The sequence below is a fragment of the Penicillium coprophilum genome, assembly GCF_028826855.1.
Source record: "Penicillium coprophilum strain IBT 35676 chromosome Unknown utg000001l_segment0_segment0, whole genome shotgun sequence".
Taxonomy (NCBI): domain Eukaryota; kingdom Fungi; phylum Ascomycota; class Eurotiomycetes; order Eurotiales; family Aspergillaceae; genus Penicillium; species Penicillium coprophilum.
Window position 1 is genome coordinate 1,699,626 of NW_026622720.1, and position 17,224 is coordinate 1,716,849.

General features: G+C 47.8%; 7 protein-coding genes across 7 annotated transcripts; 3 read left to right on the forward strand and 4 right to left on the reverse strand.

Annotated features, from left to right (window-relative positions):
* Positions 1-240: 240 nt before the first annotated feature.
* On the forward strand, positions 241-1,472 carry N7500_000621 (uncharacterized protein; the record flags this gene model as incomplete). The annotated part of the gene is made up of 4 exons (XM_056671767.1): positions 241-504; positions 564-788; positions 836-978; positions 1,046-1,472. The coding sequence occupies 4 exons, from the start codon at positions 241-243 to the stop codon at positions 1,470-1,472; spliced, it is 1,059 nt and encodes a 352-aa protein (XP_056537340.1).
* A 523-nt stretch (positions 1,473-1,995) lies between these two features.
* N7500_000622 (putative GABA permease) lies at positions 1,996-4,001 on the forward strand (the record flags this gene model as incomplete). Its single annotated transcript, XM_056671768.1, has 8 exons — positions 1,996-2,112; positions 2,171-2,241; positions 2,297-2,320; positions 2,371-2,460; positions 2,514-2,596; positions 2,650-3,047; positions 3,119-3,448; positions 3,519-4,001. 8 exons carry the CDS (start codon positions 1,996-1,998, stop codon positions 3,999-4,001), a joined length of 1,596 nt encoding a protein of 531 aa, XP_056537341.1.
* A 1,309-nt stretch (positions 4,002-5,310) lies between these two features.
* Positions 5,311-6,409, reverse strand: N7500_000623 (uncharacterized protein; the record flags this gene model as incomplete). Its single annotated transcript, XM_056671769.1, has 4 exons — positions 5,311-5,406; positions 5,464-5,935; positions 5,994-6,127; positions 6,188-6,409. 4 exons carry the CDS (start codon positions 6,407-6,409, stop codon positions 5,311-5,313), a joined length of 924 nt encoding a protein of 307 aa, XP_056537342.1.
* Positions 6,410-9,784: 3,375 nt separating this feature from the next.
* N7500_000624 (uncharacterized protein) lies at positions 9,785-10,414 on the reverse strand (the record flags this gene model as incomplete). Its single annotated transcript, XM_056671770.1, has 1 exon — positions 9,785-10,414. One exon carries the CDS (start codon positions 10,412-10,414, stop codon positions 9,785-9,787), a length of 630 nt encoding a protein of 209 aa, XP_056537343.1.
* Positions 10,415-11,700: 1,286 nt separating this feature from the next.
* N7500_000625 (cytochrome P450) lies at positions 11,701-13,364 on the reverse strand (the record flags this gene model as incomplete). Its single annotated transcript, XM_056671771.1, has 3 exons — positions 11,701-11,736; positions 11,788-11,932; positions 12,001-13,364. 3 exons carry the CDS (start codon positions 13,362-13,364, stop codon positions 11,701-11,703), a joined length of 1,545 nt encoding a protein of 514 aa, XP_056537344.1.
* A 332-nt stretch (positions 13,365-13,696) lies between these two features.
* Positions 13,697-14,554, forward strand: N7500_000626 (uncharacterized protein; the record flags this gene model as incomplete). Its single annotated transcript, XM_056671772.1, has 2 exons — positions 13,697-13,898; positions 13,962-14,554. The coding sequence occupies 2 exons, from the start codon at positions 13,697-13,699 to the stop codon at positions 14,552-14,554; spliced, it is 795 nt and encodes a 264-aa protein (XP_056537345.1).
* A 370-nt stretch (positions 14,555-14,924) lies between these two features.
* N7500_000627 (Major facilitator superfamily domain general substrate transporter) lies at positions 14,925-16,502 on the reverse strand (the record flags this gene model as incomplete). The annotated part of the gene is made up of 1 exon (XM_056671773.1): positions 14,925-16,502. One exon carries the CDS (start codon positions 16,500-16,502, stop codon positions 14,925-14,927), a length of 1,578 nt encoding a protein of 525 aa, XP_056537346.1.
* Positions 16,503-17,224: the final 722 nt, after the last annotated feature.

Sequence of the window (17,224 nt, forward strand, 5' to 3'; positions counted from 1 at the left end):
GACTAAACTTTCAACATCCCTGCAAGTGCAATGAATTCTGCCTGCAAGTTTCCGATTAACTGGATCTGGAATTGAATTCACACCAATGGGATCGTTGAATCGTCCAGGTAACATTCGCCCTCACCGTCAGCCCAACTGCGAACGCCCCTCAAAGTTAAGCCGATACACAACATGCGATACCCGGAGGCACACATGGCTTTGAGCCTCCTGGGGCATCTTTTCTGATTCAATCTCGTCGCCATGCGTCCAGAGTTGAAAAACACCTGGACTCCTGGCATTAATGTCTTGACCTGGTTTATGCTGGTGACGGCTATTCTCAGTGTCTTGACACGTCTCGGAACAAAATATTTCATTTTTCGGAAATGGACCTTCGACGATGGCCTCGCTACTGTGTCGCTGGTGTTCTGTATTGCGCAGTCGATTGCTGTCTCGGTAGCGACGGCGAATGGGCTGGGACAGCACCGTGATATGCTCTCTAATCGCTCACTTGAAACCATGATGAAGGTAACGGATAAGAGATAGTTTCTGCTTGAATGATTTCTAACGAGTTGCAAACACTCTAGGCCGAATACGCCGCGATCATTTTATTCATCATCAGCATTTGTTTCTCTAAACTATCGCTTTTGGTCTTCATCCGCAACTTGACCCCCGCGTCCTTGGATCGCCGCTTTGCGCTCGTGTTGGGAATATTGATCGGACTGTGGAGTGTTGTTGGCGTGTTCACAGCTGCATTTCAATGCAGTGCACCGCAGACATGGAACTATCTACATGGGAGTTGCTTCGACCGAGTGAGTGGCCTGTCCATACTTGACAGACAAAGCTGACTTTGTACCAGGCGGCCTGGTGGAATTACCTCGGCATCACCAATATCTTAACAGAGGCCGGGATAATGGGTCAAGCGCTGCTAGTCATCGTTCGTATCCAGACTGATTTCAGCCGAAAGGCTAGTTTATCTAGTGTGTTTTTGATCCGAGTTATGTACGTATTGCACCCCGCCGTATTACAGTCCATGTTGAGAGAAAGTCATTAACAAAAATGACAACAGCGTCATTATCGCGATCGTTTGCCAGCTTGCTTACGCCAGTCAAAGTTTTTCCTCTGCCGATATCACCTTTGACGGCTGGGCTGTCGCAGTTTCTAACCAAGTGGCCCAAACCTTAAGCATCGTCACAGCCTGTTCTCCCCAATTCAAGCCTTTCCTAGACAACCTTCGATCATCGGGAATGGGACTGGGGATGACGAGTTCCAACTATGGCAGCAAACATAGGACATATGCCATAAGTACATTCAAGAACTCTCGTCGCACGCAGGGCACGCAGGGAAGTGAAACGCACGAACTAGTCTCGATGCCCCAAGGGACCCAGACTATAGTGACATCCGCTCGGGAAGACGACAATGAAAGTCAGTCCAGTCAATCTAACATTATTATTGAGACACGGACCTGGACCGTGACCGGAGGGTTACAAAATTGACTAGAATCATGAGATTTGACTGGATTCCCCTCGATCCACCTGGGTGCATATTCTATCGTGTTTCCAGACAGTCCACCTTTCCTGTTCTAGCCTTTCAATGACGAATGACAATGCTCGATAAGGTATCCAATCCACTAATAATCCTAATTCCACTAAATTCCAACTAGAATCCTACTAAAATCCTAGTAGCATCTAGCCCAATTAAATTCATCCAACTAATATCTGATAAACTTAATTCCCACTTTCCTGGGCTGTCGGGAACTACTTGGCATTCCCGACATGTACGTCGCTTAGGGAAGGCTGAGACTGCACGCCACATAATCCCTCTGTTCATTAACTCTCTACATCCCTGCTGCATTAGCGTCGAACAATCTACCACATGCAATTATGTACAGAATTGAGCTAGTGTCAAACTTTTTGCCCCTTGAACCTTGGACTTCCATGGCAAAAGGTTGCATGATTCTCCTTTGATCTGGTGTTTTTGCTTTTTCCTCGGCACTTACACAGTCGGCACTCACTCATTATGCTGTCTAAATATTCGAAACAGATGTCTTCGGGGGCGCAGGAGATGGACGGTCTATCGAGGAAGGATCTCGATGATGCCAACCTCGCCCGCATGGGCAAACGCCCTGTCTTGAAGGTAGATGATCTCGAAGAAAAATGAATGGACATGGATGAATAGGGACTAACAAGAACAGCGCAACTTTGGTTTGATGTCAATGCTGGGCTTCAGTTGTACAATTCTGATTACTTGGGAAGGAATTGTTGTGTAAGTCCTAGCGATAAATATTAAGCCCGCAAGATCATTAACTGACTGTGTACAGACTATTCTTGCAAGCATACGCCAAGTAAGAGACGCGGACGAGTCATCCACCCCGCAGTGCTAACAGTGACACAGTGGAGGTCCAGCTGGAGCTGTATATGGATTCCTTTTCGTTTGGGCTGGTGTGGCAGCTACTTTTGTCGTTTTATCGGAGTTGGCATCGATGTAGGGAATTATCTGTCCCGCGGTCATATTTCCTCAGGCTGACCGGTTAACAGGGCACCGACCTCTGGAGGGCAGTACCATTGGACCTCCATGCTTGCCCCGCGATCGTGCATGAAACTCATGAGCTACTTAACAGGTGACTAGCAGATCCCTGCAGCCGTTCAAAGCCAGAACTAATACATTTCAAAGGTTGGCTTACTGTCATTGGGTGGCAAGCCACATTCGCAACCTCATGTTATTTGGTCGGCACCTTGATTCAAGGCTTGGTTATACTCACAAACAGTACATATGAGCCCAAAAACTGGCACCCGACTCTTCTATTTTGGGCTGTCGTGGCATTTTCCGTCGCTATCAATAGTGTTGGAGGAAAGGTTCTTCCTCGATTCGAGGGCATGATCTTGATCATCCATATTCTCGGTTTCTTTGCCATTCTTATTCCTTTGACTTACATGGCCGATCATGGAACTTCCAAGGAGGTGTTCACTCAATTCCTCAACACGGGCGGATTCCCGTCCCAAGGACTGTCGTTCTTTGTCGGAACCGTTGGCTGTATCTTTGCGTTCGCTGGTGGTGATGCCGCAGTTCATGTGCGTCTTTCTATCCCCTCGGAACTACTTGAAAATATAGACTGGAACTGACCCGAAATCTGAAATTCTAGATGTCCGAAGAAATCACAAATGCCGCCGTCGCAGTCCCCACCTCGATCATGCTCAGTGTCTTGATCAACGGATCCTTAGGTTTCGGCATGTTAATCGCCATGCTCTTCTGCAGCGGCGATCTCGGCTCATCCCTGGAATCCCCCACTGGATGGCCCTTTATGGCGATTTTCCTCGAGGCAACAGGCTCCGTCGCCGGAACCGCAGTAATGGCCTCCATCGTTACCACCATGGGCGCCACCACCTCCGTGGGCATGTTGGCGTCAACATCGCGCCAATTCTGGTCCTTCGCGCGAGACCGCGGTATTCCCGGCTGGCGATTGTGGAGCCAGGTAAGCTTCCGTTCCCAACCCCCTACGCACTGTTTCGGATCGTCGAGCTAATTCTCAAAAACAACCACAGGTCACTCAGAGCTCTGCCATCCCCATCTACTCCGTTTTAATCACATCCGTAATCTCCTGCCTCCTCGCGCTCATCAGCATCGGTTCCCCCGTCGCCTTTAACGACCTCTGCTCAATGTCTATCTCCGGTCTGTACTTGTCATACATGGTCGTCGGTAGTCTTCTTCTCTGGCGTCGTTGCACGGGCGGAATCAGCTCCGCTCGCAACAGCAATTCCGATGTCATCAATACCGCCGGCGCGAAGCTCGTCTGGGGCCCGTTCCACCTGCCCGGTATCTGGGGTATTCTCATCAACGCCTGGGCGTTGATCTACATGACCATCGCCGTCTTCTTCACCTTCTGGCCGACATCTTGGGTGGTGAGTGTTGAGACTATGAACTACAGTGTTGTTGGGACTTTTGGCACCATCATCCTCAGTCTCTTCTACTACTATGCTCGCGCGAGAAAGGTCTATACTGGACCTGTCATGGAGCATGTTCTGTAAAGCAGTGTCTACGGACTTGGAGGTATTTTCTGATTTTGTGAATTGGTACTTGCCAACGTATATAATTTTGCATTTGTATATATGTTAATTTGTGTAGCCTTTTGGTTTAATCAGATATAAAAGTTAAATATATTCGCGAGTCCGGGTGCATATTTAACTTGGCAGACTAAGCCCCTGACGTGAGAACTTTGTGCCATGTGGATCGGCTAATCAGCCTCCTGCATACAAGGCGAAGTGATTAGCGTCAAAGCTCGGGAAACAGGGGACAAACAGGGCTGGCCACGAGGATCGTCCGTTTTCTCGGATGTGGACCGAAACGTGGAAAGAAGATTACGTCCGCATCGGGACTGAGATTCGATTTCATGCGGGTGATCGGCTCACACAGCCGGCTATCGAAACGAGGCATTGCAACGAACACGATGATCATAATCAAGTTCTTGATTGCATTGAGTGCTTCCATTCTCTGATGATCGCTGATGAAACATGCAAGGAGAGGGCATTCATGAGATATCCTCTAACAAAATATCTATCACAGGCATGCAACTCGAAAAGATCAAGAATCTAGCCAAGATTCGGATATCCACATACGAGATCGAGTTCCCCACCTCAGAGATCCAGACAAAAAACCAAATAATACCACGTCCAATTAAGCGGTGTGCTACGAGGCAACTCTGAAGCGCTGTTGGGGTGACACGAAGCCGTTTCGCCTTGTTGCCTGACCAAGGCACCAAAGGCACCAAAGCCAATGGCCGCATGCAAGGGATATCACAAACGGCGCGTGCAGGGGTATCGAGATAGGTCATGTGATAGCGCTGTGGCGTCGGGAAGGGCGTTTGTAGATCTCGAGAGGTCCATCCTGTAAGGTTCCACGCCTTGCAGATCGGTTGGATGGGACGCCTAACACGTGGAGTTGATCTTTGGGCGGACTACATTGATGTACACACGGAGATATGTATTGCAAGGAATGTGGGACTTGGCGATTCTCGCAAGTATCATAGATGCATAATTAATGACAGGGTACAGAGATCGAGACCCCGAGAACGCGTGGAAGATCATGCGGGTATTGCCCCTTGCGCAGAAGGTCTGAAGCAGCTCTAATGAAATCAAATCCAATTTGTCTCCGATGTATTATCATGGTATCATAGTAATGAAAGAATGGTATAAACGCCTCCGAAATGGAGTCCCGATATCAAGAAATCATGGCCCTGAAAGAGTAGGGAGTTTGCAATAAGCAAGAAGATGTAAACAGAAGGACAAGACGCTAAAACGAAGGAAAACCCCGAGGTATATCAACGGGTATGAAAAGTTCTTAGCGATTGCCAGATGACTGGTGGCTCATCTGCACTGGATGATGCTCGTATTGCAAGTGATGTGGGGGAGGCCACAAAGAGAGCGGTAGTTGGTCCTGCGAAGAAAATCATTAGCATTTGCTTCTTGTAAAAAGCGAGTTCCTGCCACGCACTGTGCTCTCAATCTTTGTCAAGGCCGGATCAATCTCAACATCCGAGCTCCAGATCGCCGGTTCCACCTGCTGAGGCGCCGAAAAGGCTTCGGGTTTCAGGATGCTTCGCAGGTATTGATCGATGGCAGTCACCATCTCTACTGGCATGCCTGAGGTGGGATATTGGGGGACTATAAAGGAGTCGCTCGCGACGGGCGAGCTGCAGATCTCGTTCGTGTAGGTTTCGTTCGTATAGGAATAGGGAGATGGGTGGTCATCAACAGATGCGGTAGACTGGCTCTGGCCTCTGGAATACTGGGGACAAGACATTGAGGAATCTATGCTTCCCCAGACGCCGGAGTAATTGTTTGTGTCGGCTTGAAATGGAATCAGGGGTGAGTGGGCTGGTTGCGACTGGATCTGTTGTTGCGGGCTTGGTTGAGGTGATGTGTTGTGGGTGATTGATGTGTTTTCCTTCGCCGCCGCACTCACACTGTATTCAGATCAGTCTGCGAATTCGATTTTTGTGCGAGGGTCAAGGAGTCACTCACTGTCGACCCAAGTGCTGATTCAAGTAATCCGGACGATGGAAGGCCTTTTGGCAACCTTTGTATGTGCAGGGATATTTCCTTCTAGGCTCGTGGCTGAGCTCATGTCGTCTGCGGTGTTCGGCTCTGGTGAAAACCTGTATGGCGATGAGCGAGATGATTCATGAGTGACATCGCATGGTCGCAAGGGTACGCACCTTCTCACATCCTGGGTGCTCGCATGCATGGACTCGCTTTCCCTTCATTGCTTTGCTGACCCGGTGGGAGTTTGTGTGGGAAGACGAAACATTCCCCGGACTGGGATACATATTGGTTTGGTGTGTGTTGTTGTTGGCGAGTGTTTGGGGTATGGGAGGAGCGCAATTCAGATCGAATGATGGCGGAATGGAGGCGGGATACTGAGTGTTGAAGGTGGACATATTGTTGGTGTGTAATGAAAATATACAGTCGATGCGGTCGATGCGGCTCAATATGCCATTCGGGGTCAAGTTACACGGCAAGTTTAGACGTTTTTAAAAGGGTTGGGGGCTCGAGTTGGGAGGACACAAAGAGATACAAGATGAAGAAAAAACAGGAAAGGGAAAAGGGGTTTAATAAGACTTTTAGTGTCAACAGCTCTACATGGGGAGTGGGTATCTCGGACGGTCTCGGTCGTATCTCCAAACCTCCTACATACAGGCCGCCGATCTAGTGCCTAATTAATCACATAATCAAGAGCCAAGCTAATACCGAATAGTCCGTCAAAAAACGCCTGAAACGACCCAAAGAACGCCTAGTGATCATACCACTAGCAGGGATGTAGGCTCAAAATGCAGTATCGGTGTTTTTGGACAATGACGGGGGATCATCTTTCTAGTCGATCAGAGCCTCAGCCACCTGGATCGGTCACCCACATAGGCCAACAGGGCTACGAAAATTTATCCTATTGGGTGATATGCCCCCACTGGGCGTTTATGGGTCAATGTAGCCCGAAGTCTGTTCGAATATCGAGTGTTCTCTCCATAGAATTGTGAAGGAGTTTTATTGCAAAACACAGAGGGCAACGACCACTTCCGCTGCGACCTGACGGGAATCCAAAGAAGCGTTTGGTTTCAACAGTGGGGCGATCGGGTAGCCCTGTTAGATTTGATGCCGATCAAAAATGCACCCAGGAGCGTTTGGTACCTTCGTTTTCCTCATTGGGTATGAGAGTTCATCACGGTCAGGTTAAAGACGTGAATATTTTTGGCAGATTATACACGTGGATCATTACGGTGTGTGGCATGTTGCAGGAATCCGGCAGGCTGAGTCGGCCTGCATAACCAACATCCACGTAGATCTATGATTGGTGTTCATTGTGTATAAAAAAAGAAAGGAAACAGCAAGGGTAACATCTTCCGTCGATCTACACCCGAATGGTTGACTCGCGACTTTTCCCAGGTGCACTAAAGAGGCTCAACACGCCCGGGTGTCCACCTGGTCTTGGCGCCCATGCATATACGCTCTGGCCAATCATCTGCCGTGTATGGACCGGAGCTCCTACAATCCGCAGAACTTGGGGTTTGAGATGGGTGCCGCGGAGTACATTGGCTTCTGTGTTTTTTTTTTTTTTTTTTTCAAAGAGATGGAGAAATGTAAGATTTCATTCTTCAAGGTAATCTGTACTCCGTCCAGAACTCCTGGGAGTGTTACATCAGGATCTTAGTACGTGGGGGCCAATACAACCGCTCATTCTTTGACATTCGTATAATCTTTAGGGGAGAACTGTAATTCGGAACCTTCATGCCCATATACTCTGGTCGGGTGTCGGCAAAGGTATTTGGAATTGGGTTTTGGAAATCTCCTTTGCTCAGTCCTTCCGTCCTCTCTCCACATCCCCATTGGAACGTCTCAAGCAATGGTCAGTGCACATGCCTGTGGCCGCCTTAACATCAATTCATCCGAAATATGTAAGTGTACGAAATATTGATCCCCCTAGCTATCTGAGTCGACTCATCAAACCCTTTTTCCGAAAATACCGACGCACTCTCTCTCCGAGATGAAAGGATCCTGTTCCCCATTTTGGGGCCACCTTGAGAACAGAACTCGATATTAAACAAATGATGTCAATAATCACATCCCGGTAAAGTCTAACAGGCTTCGACAGGGCTTACTTGTTTCGTGCATGCTCTGGCCCTTGGCAGGGGGTGAGTATGTTATTAACATCCCACAGCCACGTTGCTTCGCCTATGCTAATTAGGGACTCGAGGGGGCGGAGATCGGCATGCGGAAGCGTGACGTCGGCATCAAATGGACCAGGTATACCTATCCATATACATGCAGGTACTATTGCATATGTACTATGCAACGCAAAGCGGGCCGATGACGGTGTCTGCTACATTGATCAGGTCAGGGATGCTCCGTATATTGAATATATATATAGATCTATTTACATTGCCCTTGTAATAATTGTATTTGACAAATCTCTTTCGAGAGGGATCGATTTACAGACGGGACTCGCTCTGGAGAAATAATCTGTGTTGATTCTTCTGTGAAGGCATTGGTGGGAGTGAGAGAAAGATAGAGATGGAGAGGATAAGATGTCTCGCCGCATGTTGCATGGCCCCCAGGACGTTGAATTTGTCTTTGATGGGACTGTAGCATCTGTCTCTATAATGTATAGTGTTTAACCTATTAGTGCCGACAATCAAGCCAACTGGGCTATATATGAACAAGTGTACTTTGCTTCACGCAAGCGTGGCCGAGTGGTTAGGGCGCAACGTTGTTCTAACTAGCGTGGGTGAATCCCACCGCTTGCATTTTTTTTTTTTTTTGCAAAAATATAATCTGCACGCTCAAATGACTCCCTCTAAGTGACAGACAAATAGGCCAAAAGAGGCTCCAATAATGCAAGTCCATGCGGACACAAGCCTTCCCTAAGGGATATGTAATGCTAAAACCTGCACCTAATGGGTATGTGTGTGGCTCTTACCTTCTTATTTAAACGACTGTGTGCGTTCGATAAAACCCTGTGTTTTCAATTGAAAGTACATGCATCGATTACATGAAATCCTTGTCCAGGCTGTCGTGACAAGGTTGTTCCCTGTGGCTTTCCCCTGTCGTAGACCGCAGACCGTTGTGACCTACTCCATAGAGATATCAACTTCCCACATTCCAGCTAGCGTCACTTCGGGGTTTAAATTCCCGAGGCCAGCCTCTAGCAATACTTGCTCTGGCTCTGGACAAAGTAATTAAGATACGGGTTAGTATCGCCTCGGTACATGATACGGAGTAAGCACCTTGATCGTGAATTTCGGGCTACCCACTGATTCGTTGTTTTATTTTATTTTTTTTGAGTTCACTGTCTCAGATCCATCTTAGCTTATCAATAGGGTCAAATTCTTTTTGATCAAAGTCACGTTCGTTTTCCCCCAATCCAAACTTCCAATCTATCTACTCAGCCTATAAGATTGAAGAATCTCGTGAATGGGCACGGGTATTCCCGTTCCCCAGTCAAGATAAGCAGTGGAGGGTTGAGAAGAGTGTTCTTCAGGATAATATAGGGAAGTCGAGAAATTGGTAGGGCGTTGCGATGGATTTATTGGTGGAGGGGATATACAGTGTGTATCTGCAATGATGTTTTCAATTGAGATTCATCGACCTCAAATAGTTGTGCTCACGTCAAACCAGGTCAAGTTTGCTTTTGCTGATTAGGGATTTGTATCTTTGAGTTCACAGCTGCTCCGCCGTACTCTTTCGGTCATTCCTTCCAAACACATTACTTGCTCCTGTCCCTAGTGGTATCCGATATATCAAACCAACCATGAAGTAAACATTCAACCACCTAGGAAACTATCGTACTCGTCATCATCAGACTCCGATAATGCGGCCACCTCTTCCTCCTTCTGGCTCGGTTGGATTTCAGTCCTATCCAACCATTTCCCCGGATACTCCGCACCCATGAAACTGTCATATTCGTCAATCTCCGGAAATGCCGTTAGAACCTTCAAATAGCGGATCGACTGAATCCCATTCCTGTGCGGCCCCGACTTCTCCGAAAGCCGAGCATCTGAAAATGCCTGTAGTGACTCATCGTCAATCACTATACACGTGGTGTAATTTCGCTTCGCGCGCGAATTCACCCAGGACTCAAAATGAGCACGAATCGAGTCTATTGAAGCTTCATCAAACTGCGCCGGATCGGCCATGATGATTGGAAGATGTTGGGCCCAGATCTCTTGATACGGAGTCGGCTCTGCGCAGTGTAGTTTACTCTTTGGCGTCGAAGCGTATTCTGAAAACAATTCATCCTTGATGTAGGAGTTGAGTAGGTCGACGATCTGGGAGAATGCAGTGTCGGATTGAGGAGTGTAAGTGGTGCGATAAATGACATAACCCCATGTCGCCTTGCTTCTGACGGCAGCGTGAAGGCGTTGCGTGCGCCAAGGTAGCCAGCTGAGATTCATGCTGATATGCTCTTTGATGTTAAAAGGGGGATGAAAGATCTCAAAATTTCGCGCGGCCTTGAAGACGGGAGAAAAAGGGGAATTTTCTAATTAGGATAATGCTGGTCGCACTTTCGTATTCTTTTGCGCTAAGTAGCGCGGCTGATGCCAAGAATGCAGCATGGTACAAGTGTTAGGGTGGTTTGAACTAGTTATATTAAACGATTTACATGTTCCGTACTCCGGAGCGCCGGAGCATTTGCTGTGACTGGACCATGGACCCTTTCGGATTATGTAAATTTTGAACCTCAACTGTCTGGGTGATCTAGTAATGAGAGATTCTCTAACCCGTTAATCAGGTTCATTTCGTTACTCCGTACCAATTCAGTAATTCGCACCCAGGGTCTCACCCATCGAGTTCCCTGTCAACCCCGGTCCCATCTTCTTTCCTTTGTGCCTTCATTTTTATTCTACTGATGGACATGCTGATCATGTAACTTGATTTATGCTCAGAACACCATTGTGACCAAAATCCGCCAAGAGAAAAAATAACAGTAATGTGTACGATAATACAGAGCGCAGGGAGATCTACTAGTACAGATCAGCCTGTATTATGTCTAGTATTACAAGTACCACCCGTAATGTATATGTCACGTATTTTTATGCGCTCATCGGGTAATCCCTGGGTCCAAAAAGCAAAATACACAGGTCTAGTCCAGCTTGGGAACTCTAGGGAAAAGGGCGGAGTAAATAGACGAGGCATCTATTGCTCTGGATCATCATCTCCTTCATCTACTCCATCCCAAGTCTTCCAATAGCCTCATCTCGAAAGATTATGGGACACTAGGAATATTTCAGGGACTCTGAAATCATCACGCGACACGCGATCGACAGGCGACCAAGAACTTCCGTCCCGCCCGGGCGGAAGGTGGGGGCGGAAAGGTCTTGTAACTTTTGTCCGGAAATTTCATGTGATCCTAGACCGCATTGGTGTATACCTGGATAACAGAAGGCAGAGGACCAGGGCAAAGAAAGCGGTCGCACGGCAGCAGCATAAGTCTATCTGTATTGCCTTAGCCCGTAGACGAGTCCCGGCTAGTCTGCTTCCATGTGGAACATTGGGAGATGTAGCAGTATCAGAAGAGACAACTAAAATTATAAACTTGTATTCATTTTATCATTTCAGAGTGATACATCCTAGGGTTGAAGTATCGTGCAATGCGTGAGACCCCAATATGATGCGATTCAAATCAAGTACAGAGTCACCTAGTACAGTTGCACATACGGAGTATATATACCTGCATCGCTTAATGTGGCGTGAACTCAATCTGACACTCGTGCTCCTATGTTCATGATTAGCCAGTCTCCAAGAGATGGATATAAGCTGGACTTACCCGCATTCCACTGCAGGTGTCGTCATAGAAAACCTCATAGCGACCCGTGATACCAGGAGAGACGGTACCGAAATCCCCCATCGGGGCGGTTCTGTATTTTCGATAAATGGTAGCGACCAACGTAGTCATTTCTGCCATTGCCAGACTATTTCTTGTTAGTCATCGGTCATAGTCAAGGCGAAAAACCACCTCTATATAGAACAAGGAACATACTGCATGCCAATACACATTCTTCCTCCACTGGAAAAGGCCCAGAACCATTTCTTCATATCTGCCAGGTTTTCAGAAGGATCCAACCAGCGATCGGGGTTGAATGTGGTGGGATCTTTGAAAACCTCAGGATTGCGGTGGAGTGAGTACGGGGCCATCGAAACGACCGTCTTGGCTGGAATCGTGTAGCCATCAATCGTGGTTGCCGCGGGAAGTGAGCGTGGCTCTGATCCCGGGAGCGGTGCGTAGAGCCGGAGTGTCTCTTTGATAACCGCATCGAGGTAAGAGAGCTTGTCGGCATTCTCTACTTTAGGGATGCCGTTCGAATTGAGCGAGTCTTCGGAAATATTGCAGACTTCCTCAATGAGCTTGTCCTGGAACACCTTGTTCTCTGGTCGAGAAAGAGCCCAAATCAGGAACATCAGTGTGTCGCTGGTAGTGTCAATACCCGCCAGAAGATGGTCGGCACATTCTGATGCGATATCGAGGTCATCAATCCCATTCGGCTTTTGCGAATAGTGGTGGGTCCACAGTCTGGAGATCAGGGATGATGTGCTTGCTCTTTCATCGGGAGAAGCACTGGCATATTTCTGAGTGGCTTTCATCGCGTGCAGTCTGATGCCGCTGTAAGTCGTTGGCAGTTGCATTGGGTACAACCATTTCGCAATGCAGCCACTGACTCCGGTCCGCGAGTAGAGCCATTCCGTGAAGTGAGGGAAATGAACAGCATACCACGATAGCTTGCGGCGGGCAGTGTCGATGATATCTCCAATGAGCTCGCGATCATGCCCCAGTCCCTCGAGACATGAAGTCTTGCCAAAAGATCCGTAGAGGAAATCGGTGATTGTGTCCAGGGAGAAATAATGCAAGGTAGAAAATATCTCGCTTTTCCCTCCATCTCGTTCCAAAAGGTCCATGTATAGCTTGACCTTTTGCTCGACCATCTCTGCATTTTGTCCTTTGAGCATCACAGACTTGGCGTAGGCGTGGGCAAAGAGCTTCTTCCTTTCTCCGTGCTGCTTCGCGGTCGCGAATGAAAACATATTTTTTCGACCGTAAACCTCAAACATGTGGTAAAAGCCAGTTCTCTCAAATCCACTTCCAGCACCGTAGATCGCACGCAAGGCTGTGGTGCTGTTGAAGGTCACCTCACTGGGGCCGATACGAACAACGGGTCCATATTGCTGATGAAGAGCATTGATCTTTCGCGTGCGAGTTCCTTTGTAGTCCTCATAGGCTAATTTGGCTTTGGTCAAGGCGAAAGACTTTGGACCGGGAATTCGCCCAAGAGGGCTAAATAGAGTGGAAATAGAGAGGTGGTAGACAAGGAAGGCTGCTATGAAAGCAGCGATCAGGATCCAAGCCATTGTTCAATTTGTGACCTAGAAGATAGAACAAGAAATGTTATTTCACAATGCATCGTGGTTGTCTTTATAGATGTGTGAATATCCTCGAATCCGATAAGTTAACTAAGTGAGTCACTATCGCAAAGTCTCCCACGAAAGCGGCAACTGGCAGCGAGACTTGGAGAGCGGGGTCTGATTTTCTTGGAGAATTTGTGGAGACACTTAAAGATATGTTAGCACATTCAATTTGTATTTATATGTCCAATTAGACCTTGTAGATTACCTTAACCATCGTGACCTGCCAAAATTTTCCCTCTTCAGAGACGTCATCTTCACCAATAATCACCACAAAAATGTCAAAGTTGTCTGTACCGTTACAATCGAGCTTGACGACACGCTTGTCAATGCGGTGGGCATCAGAGATACCTTTTGAAACCACCGACACACTGGTGATAACGGTGGGCGAATGGTACGTCGACCTGCGAGTCGATAAACAAACCGGAAAAATCGATTGGGCCCTCGCCGGAGAATGTATCGAGGAAAGACAGGACCCACGTATGAGCCCACCCTATTTTCTGACTGTTGCATATCGCACGAGAAGTTACTGACTCTCCACAGGGCGTGTGGTGTTCACTCATGAGATTGACTCCCATCACAATTTCAACGTGAGCAACCTATGTCCATTCATTCCGCTCCCCAATGGAGATGTCCTAGAGACTGGGACCATGGCACGGCCAGATGTACCCGGCGCGCCAATGACGGATTATGAAGAGGTGTGGAGGTATCTTCCGATTCGCGAATGTCCGGAAGGGTCAGGGCGTGACCTTTCATGGATCCTAGAGTCTGATGAGGGTGTTCTAGAGGAGGGTCAGCACCAAGTTATTAAGGTGTTTTTGGCGCAAATTGGAGGCTCGTATTTGGTCCTCCATCAGAAGCAAGTCCATGTGGTTCGGAAAAGTGCTTTCGGAGAAAGAGCCGTTCAGATCACCGGAGAGGAAGTCAGCGCGCGAAGAGAAGAGTGGACGGATGATCACTGGGAAATCAGATATGCGTTGGGACCAAACTGCGATAGTTTACCTTCGATGGCTAATGGGTTGGATGTTGGAATGAGAGGCCGTAAGAGTGGTGAGAAGGTCACTGTTGGAGGTTGTGACTTCATTGTGCGTGCGCACGTGGAAGCCCCCAGGAAAATAAGGCATTCTCGTCTCTAAGCTGGCAAAAGGCCATGGGTAAATTTCAAGAATCTTTTTCATGTCGTAGATATTCGAGAATGCAGCATATACTTATGGAAGCATAATGGTCGTAAATTTTTGCTACAACCACGTTAAATACATTTCTGTTCGGGTGAATCGAAGCAGGGAAATAGACGGAACAGATTCATTGCAGAATTCACATCTCAATACTAGCATGAAATCTCCGATATATCCCTTGAATGCTTTGGATACTGTAACCAACCACAGTATGATTGAAAGATAATAACAGGGTCGACATAGAAGCCGTAGGACGCTGTTGGGAGCGCCCCTTATGTCGCACCAGGAATGTGTTGCTGGTATCGACACACTAGCAAGATGCTTTCTGGCCCTAAGTCACAGTAGCACGATCAAAATTTGTCAGGTCAGTGCTACTGAATTTCCAAGCTGGCGTCTTCCTCTCGAAGAGAATATCAAGTTCCTCGAAGGTCCGGCCCTTGGTTTCTGGCAGACACAAACACGCCCAAACAATCACCCCAATGCTCAGTCCGCCAAACAAAAATCCAATTTTGCCACCCCAGTTTGCCTCAAGAGGGCTCATTGCATACGGAAGGGCAGCTGTAATAACAAGGGAAAAGATATGAGCGAAAGAACATGCCACGCCCATTGTTTTTCCGCGGATTGTTGTGCTTGGGATCTCGGCAATCAAGGCATAAACAAGAGGTCCAAGACCAAAGTTGTATATCAAGTAAAAGACGAGCAACATGGAAGACTTGGCGTAAAGAGCGCCTTTGTTAGAAGATGGTGCCAGATCCAATAATCCAATCAGAAACATGAGGGTTGCAGTTGCGCAACAAGTCAAAATGTAGGGAAGTCTCCTACCCCAGATGGACAATAAAGGCCATGACATTACGTTGCCGACAATACCGAGTGCAAAAAGACCAAGAGACAGGTCAAAGGCCTGATCCGTCGACACACCCGCCAGCTGGAAAAAGTAGGTACAATATGAAGACACGACGTTAACTCCGCAGAAAAATTGACCACTGTAACAGATTGAACAAATCAAAGTACGTCGGAAGTTTGTGCCCTTGAAGCAATCAAGATAGGTGGTTGTGGATACACACTGCTCGCCCATGAGAATGGTTTCTTTCATATGAGCCAAGGTGTCGTCGAGATCCTCAGTATATCCAGTGCGCTTCAGAGAGTTTGCGGCCTCCTCGTATCGCGCTTTCTTCACCAAGAACCAGGGCGTCTCGGGGGCAAAGAACGCTCCAAGGATGAAGAGAACAGGGAAAGCGTATTCTGTGATGAAAGGGATCTTATAAGCCCATTTGTCGGGACGTGTTTCTGTTCCGCGCAAGATCCCGATTGCAATAAATGACCCGGCTACCTGAGCAAAGTTGTTGGCTGCCAGTCCAACACCTCGAAGACTGACAGGGAGGATTTCTGAGATGTATGCCGGTCCAAGAACGGGAAAGCCGCCTGTAAGGAGACCAGTAAGGAGGTCTCCGGCGAAAATGATGCCGGCAGTATTGCCCAGAACTTCCATCAAGAGAGTTCCTAGAGATAAGGTCGTGCAGCATAAGAGTGTCTTCCTGGGGCCGAAGCGATCGACACACCATCCTGCCCAAATTGGAGCCACCAGGAAACCGATGATAGGTGCGTAGGGGAATGCGGATGTCCAAGAAGGAGCGAGAACGTAAGTGCCTGATCCAGCAGGGTGTTCGTAGCCAAAGTCTTTTCGAAATTGTGGGACACCGACCAAACTGCCAAGGATTGTTGGATCATAACCAATCACAAAACCAGGGAGAATGAAATAGGCCGCCCAGAAGATAGCACTCCTATGCTTGGAAAGGGCTTGTCGTACGGTTAGATCATGTTCCCGTTGAATGGCCCTTTGAGAACTCTCTATCAAGTCATGCTTTGGATCTGGTGAGATCTCTGTGGAGGGCTGGGTTTCAGAAGCCATTTGGATGATTTCTGTACGTCAAAGTTACTAGAGGCAGGGATGCATGTATATACTCACGGTTCTTATCCGAAACCCCCTTACATCCGTCATCGGGATAAGGCCGCCTGCCTAATCAAGCATATTCTTTGACTATCTGTATAGTTGCGCATGCCAAGTGGATACTGACCCCGCGTTGTAGCAATATAGCGCTCCTTTAGATGGATACGGCAAATCATGGTAGCCGAAGAGCCACGCAACCCCACAATCCTAAACCTGCTCTAGAATCAATCGAGCCTTATCTACCGTCGCTGTTCTCTACGGCAAGTAAAGTGCACACCCATCTCATTTATGCGATGTGATCTTGTTGAGCCGGCAGAGTCGCAATGGGCTTACACCTCCGGTCAATGAGTGTTTAGGTCTCTTTTCGTATTCGAATGGCGATAATTGGCTTGCCTTGCCGTGGAAAACATTTGATTTTATCAACGAAATAGAAGGTTTTTAAGAAGGGAATGTCAAAGTGCTTATCTCCAGCCTTCGACGGTTGGCTCACTTGCTTCCAGGGTTGTTTAGCTCACTTGCCTATTTGGGTAATATCTTGTTATCCGAGATCCGAGAGCTTATCGGCACATGTGGTCATCTTGGCAGCGGATATCCGACCATCCAGATCGATTCAGTGTTATGTATCACATTTATTCCAAGCTCGCTGTAACAGCACACTGAATTGCCCCTTATCTTCCTCATCT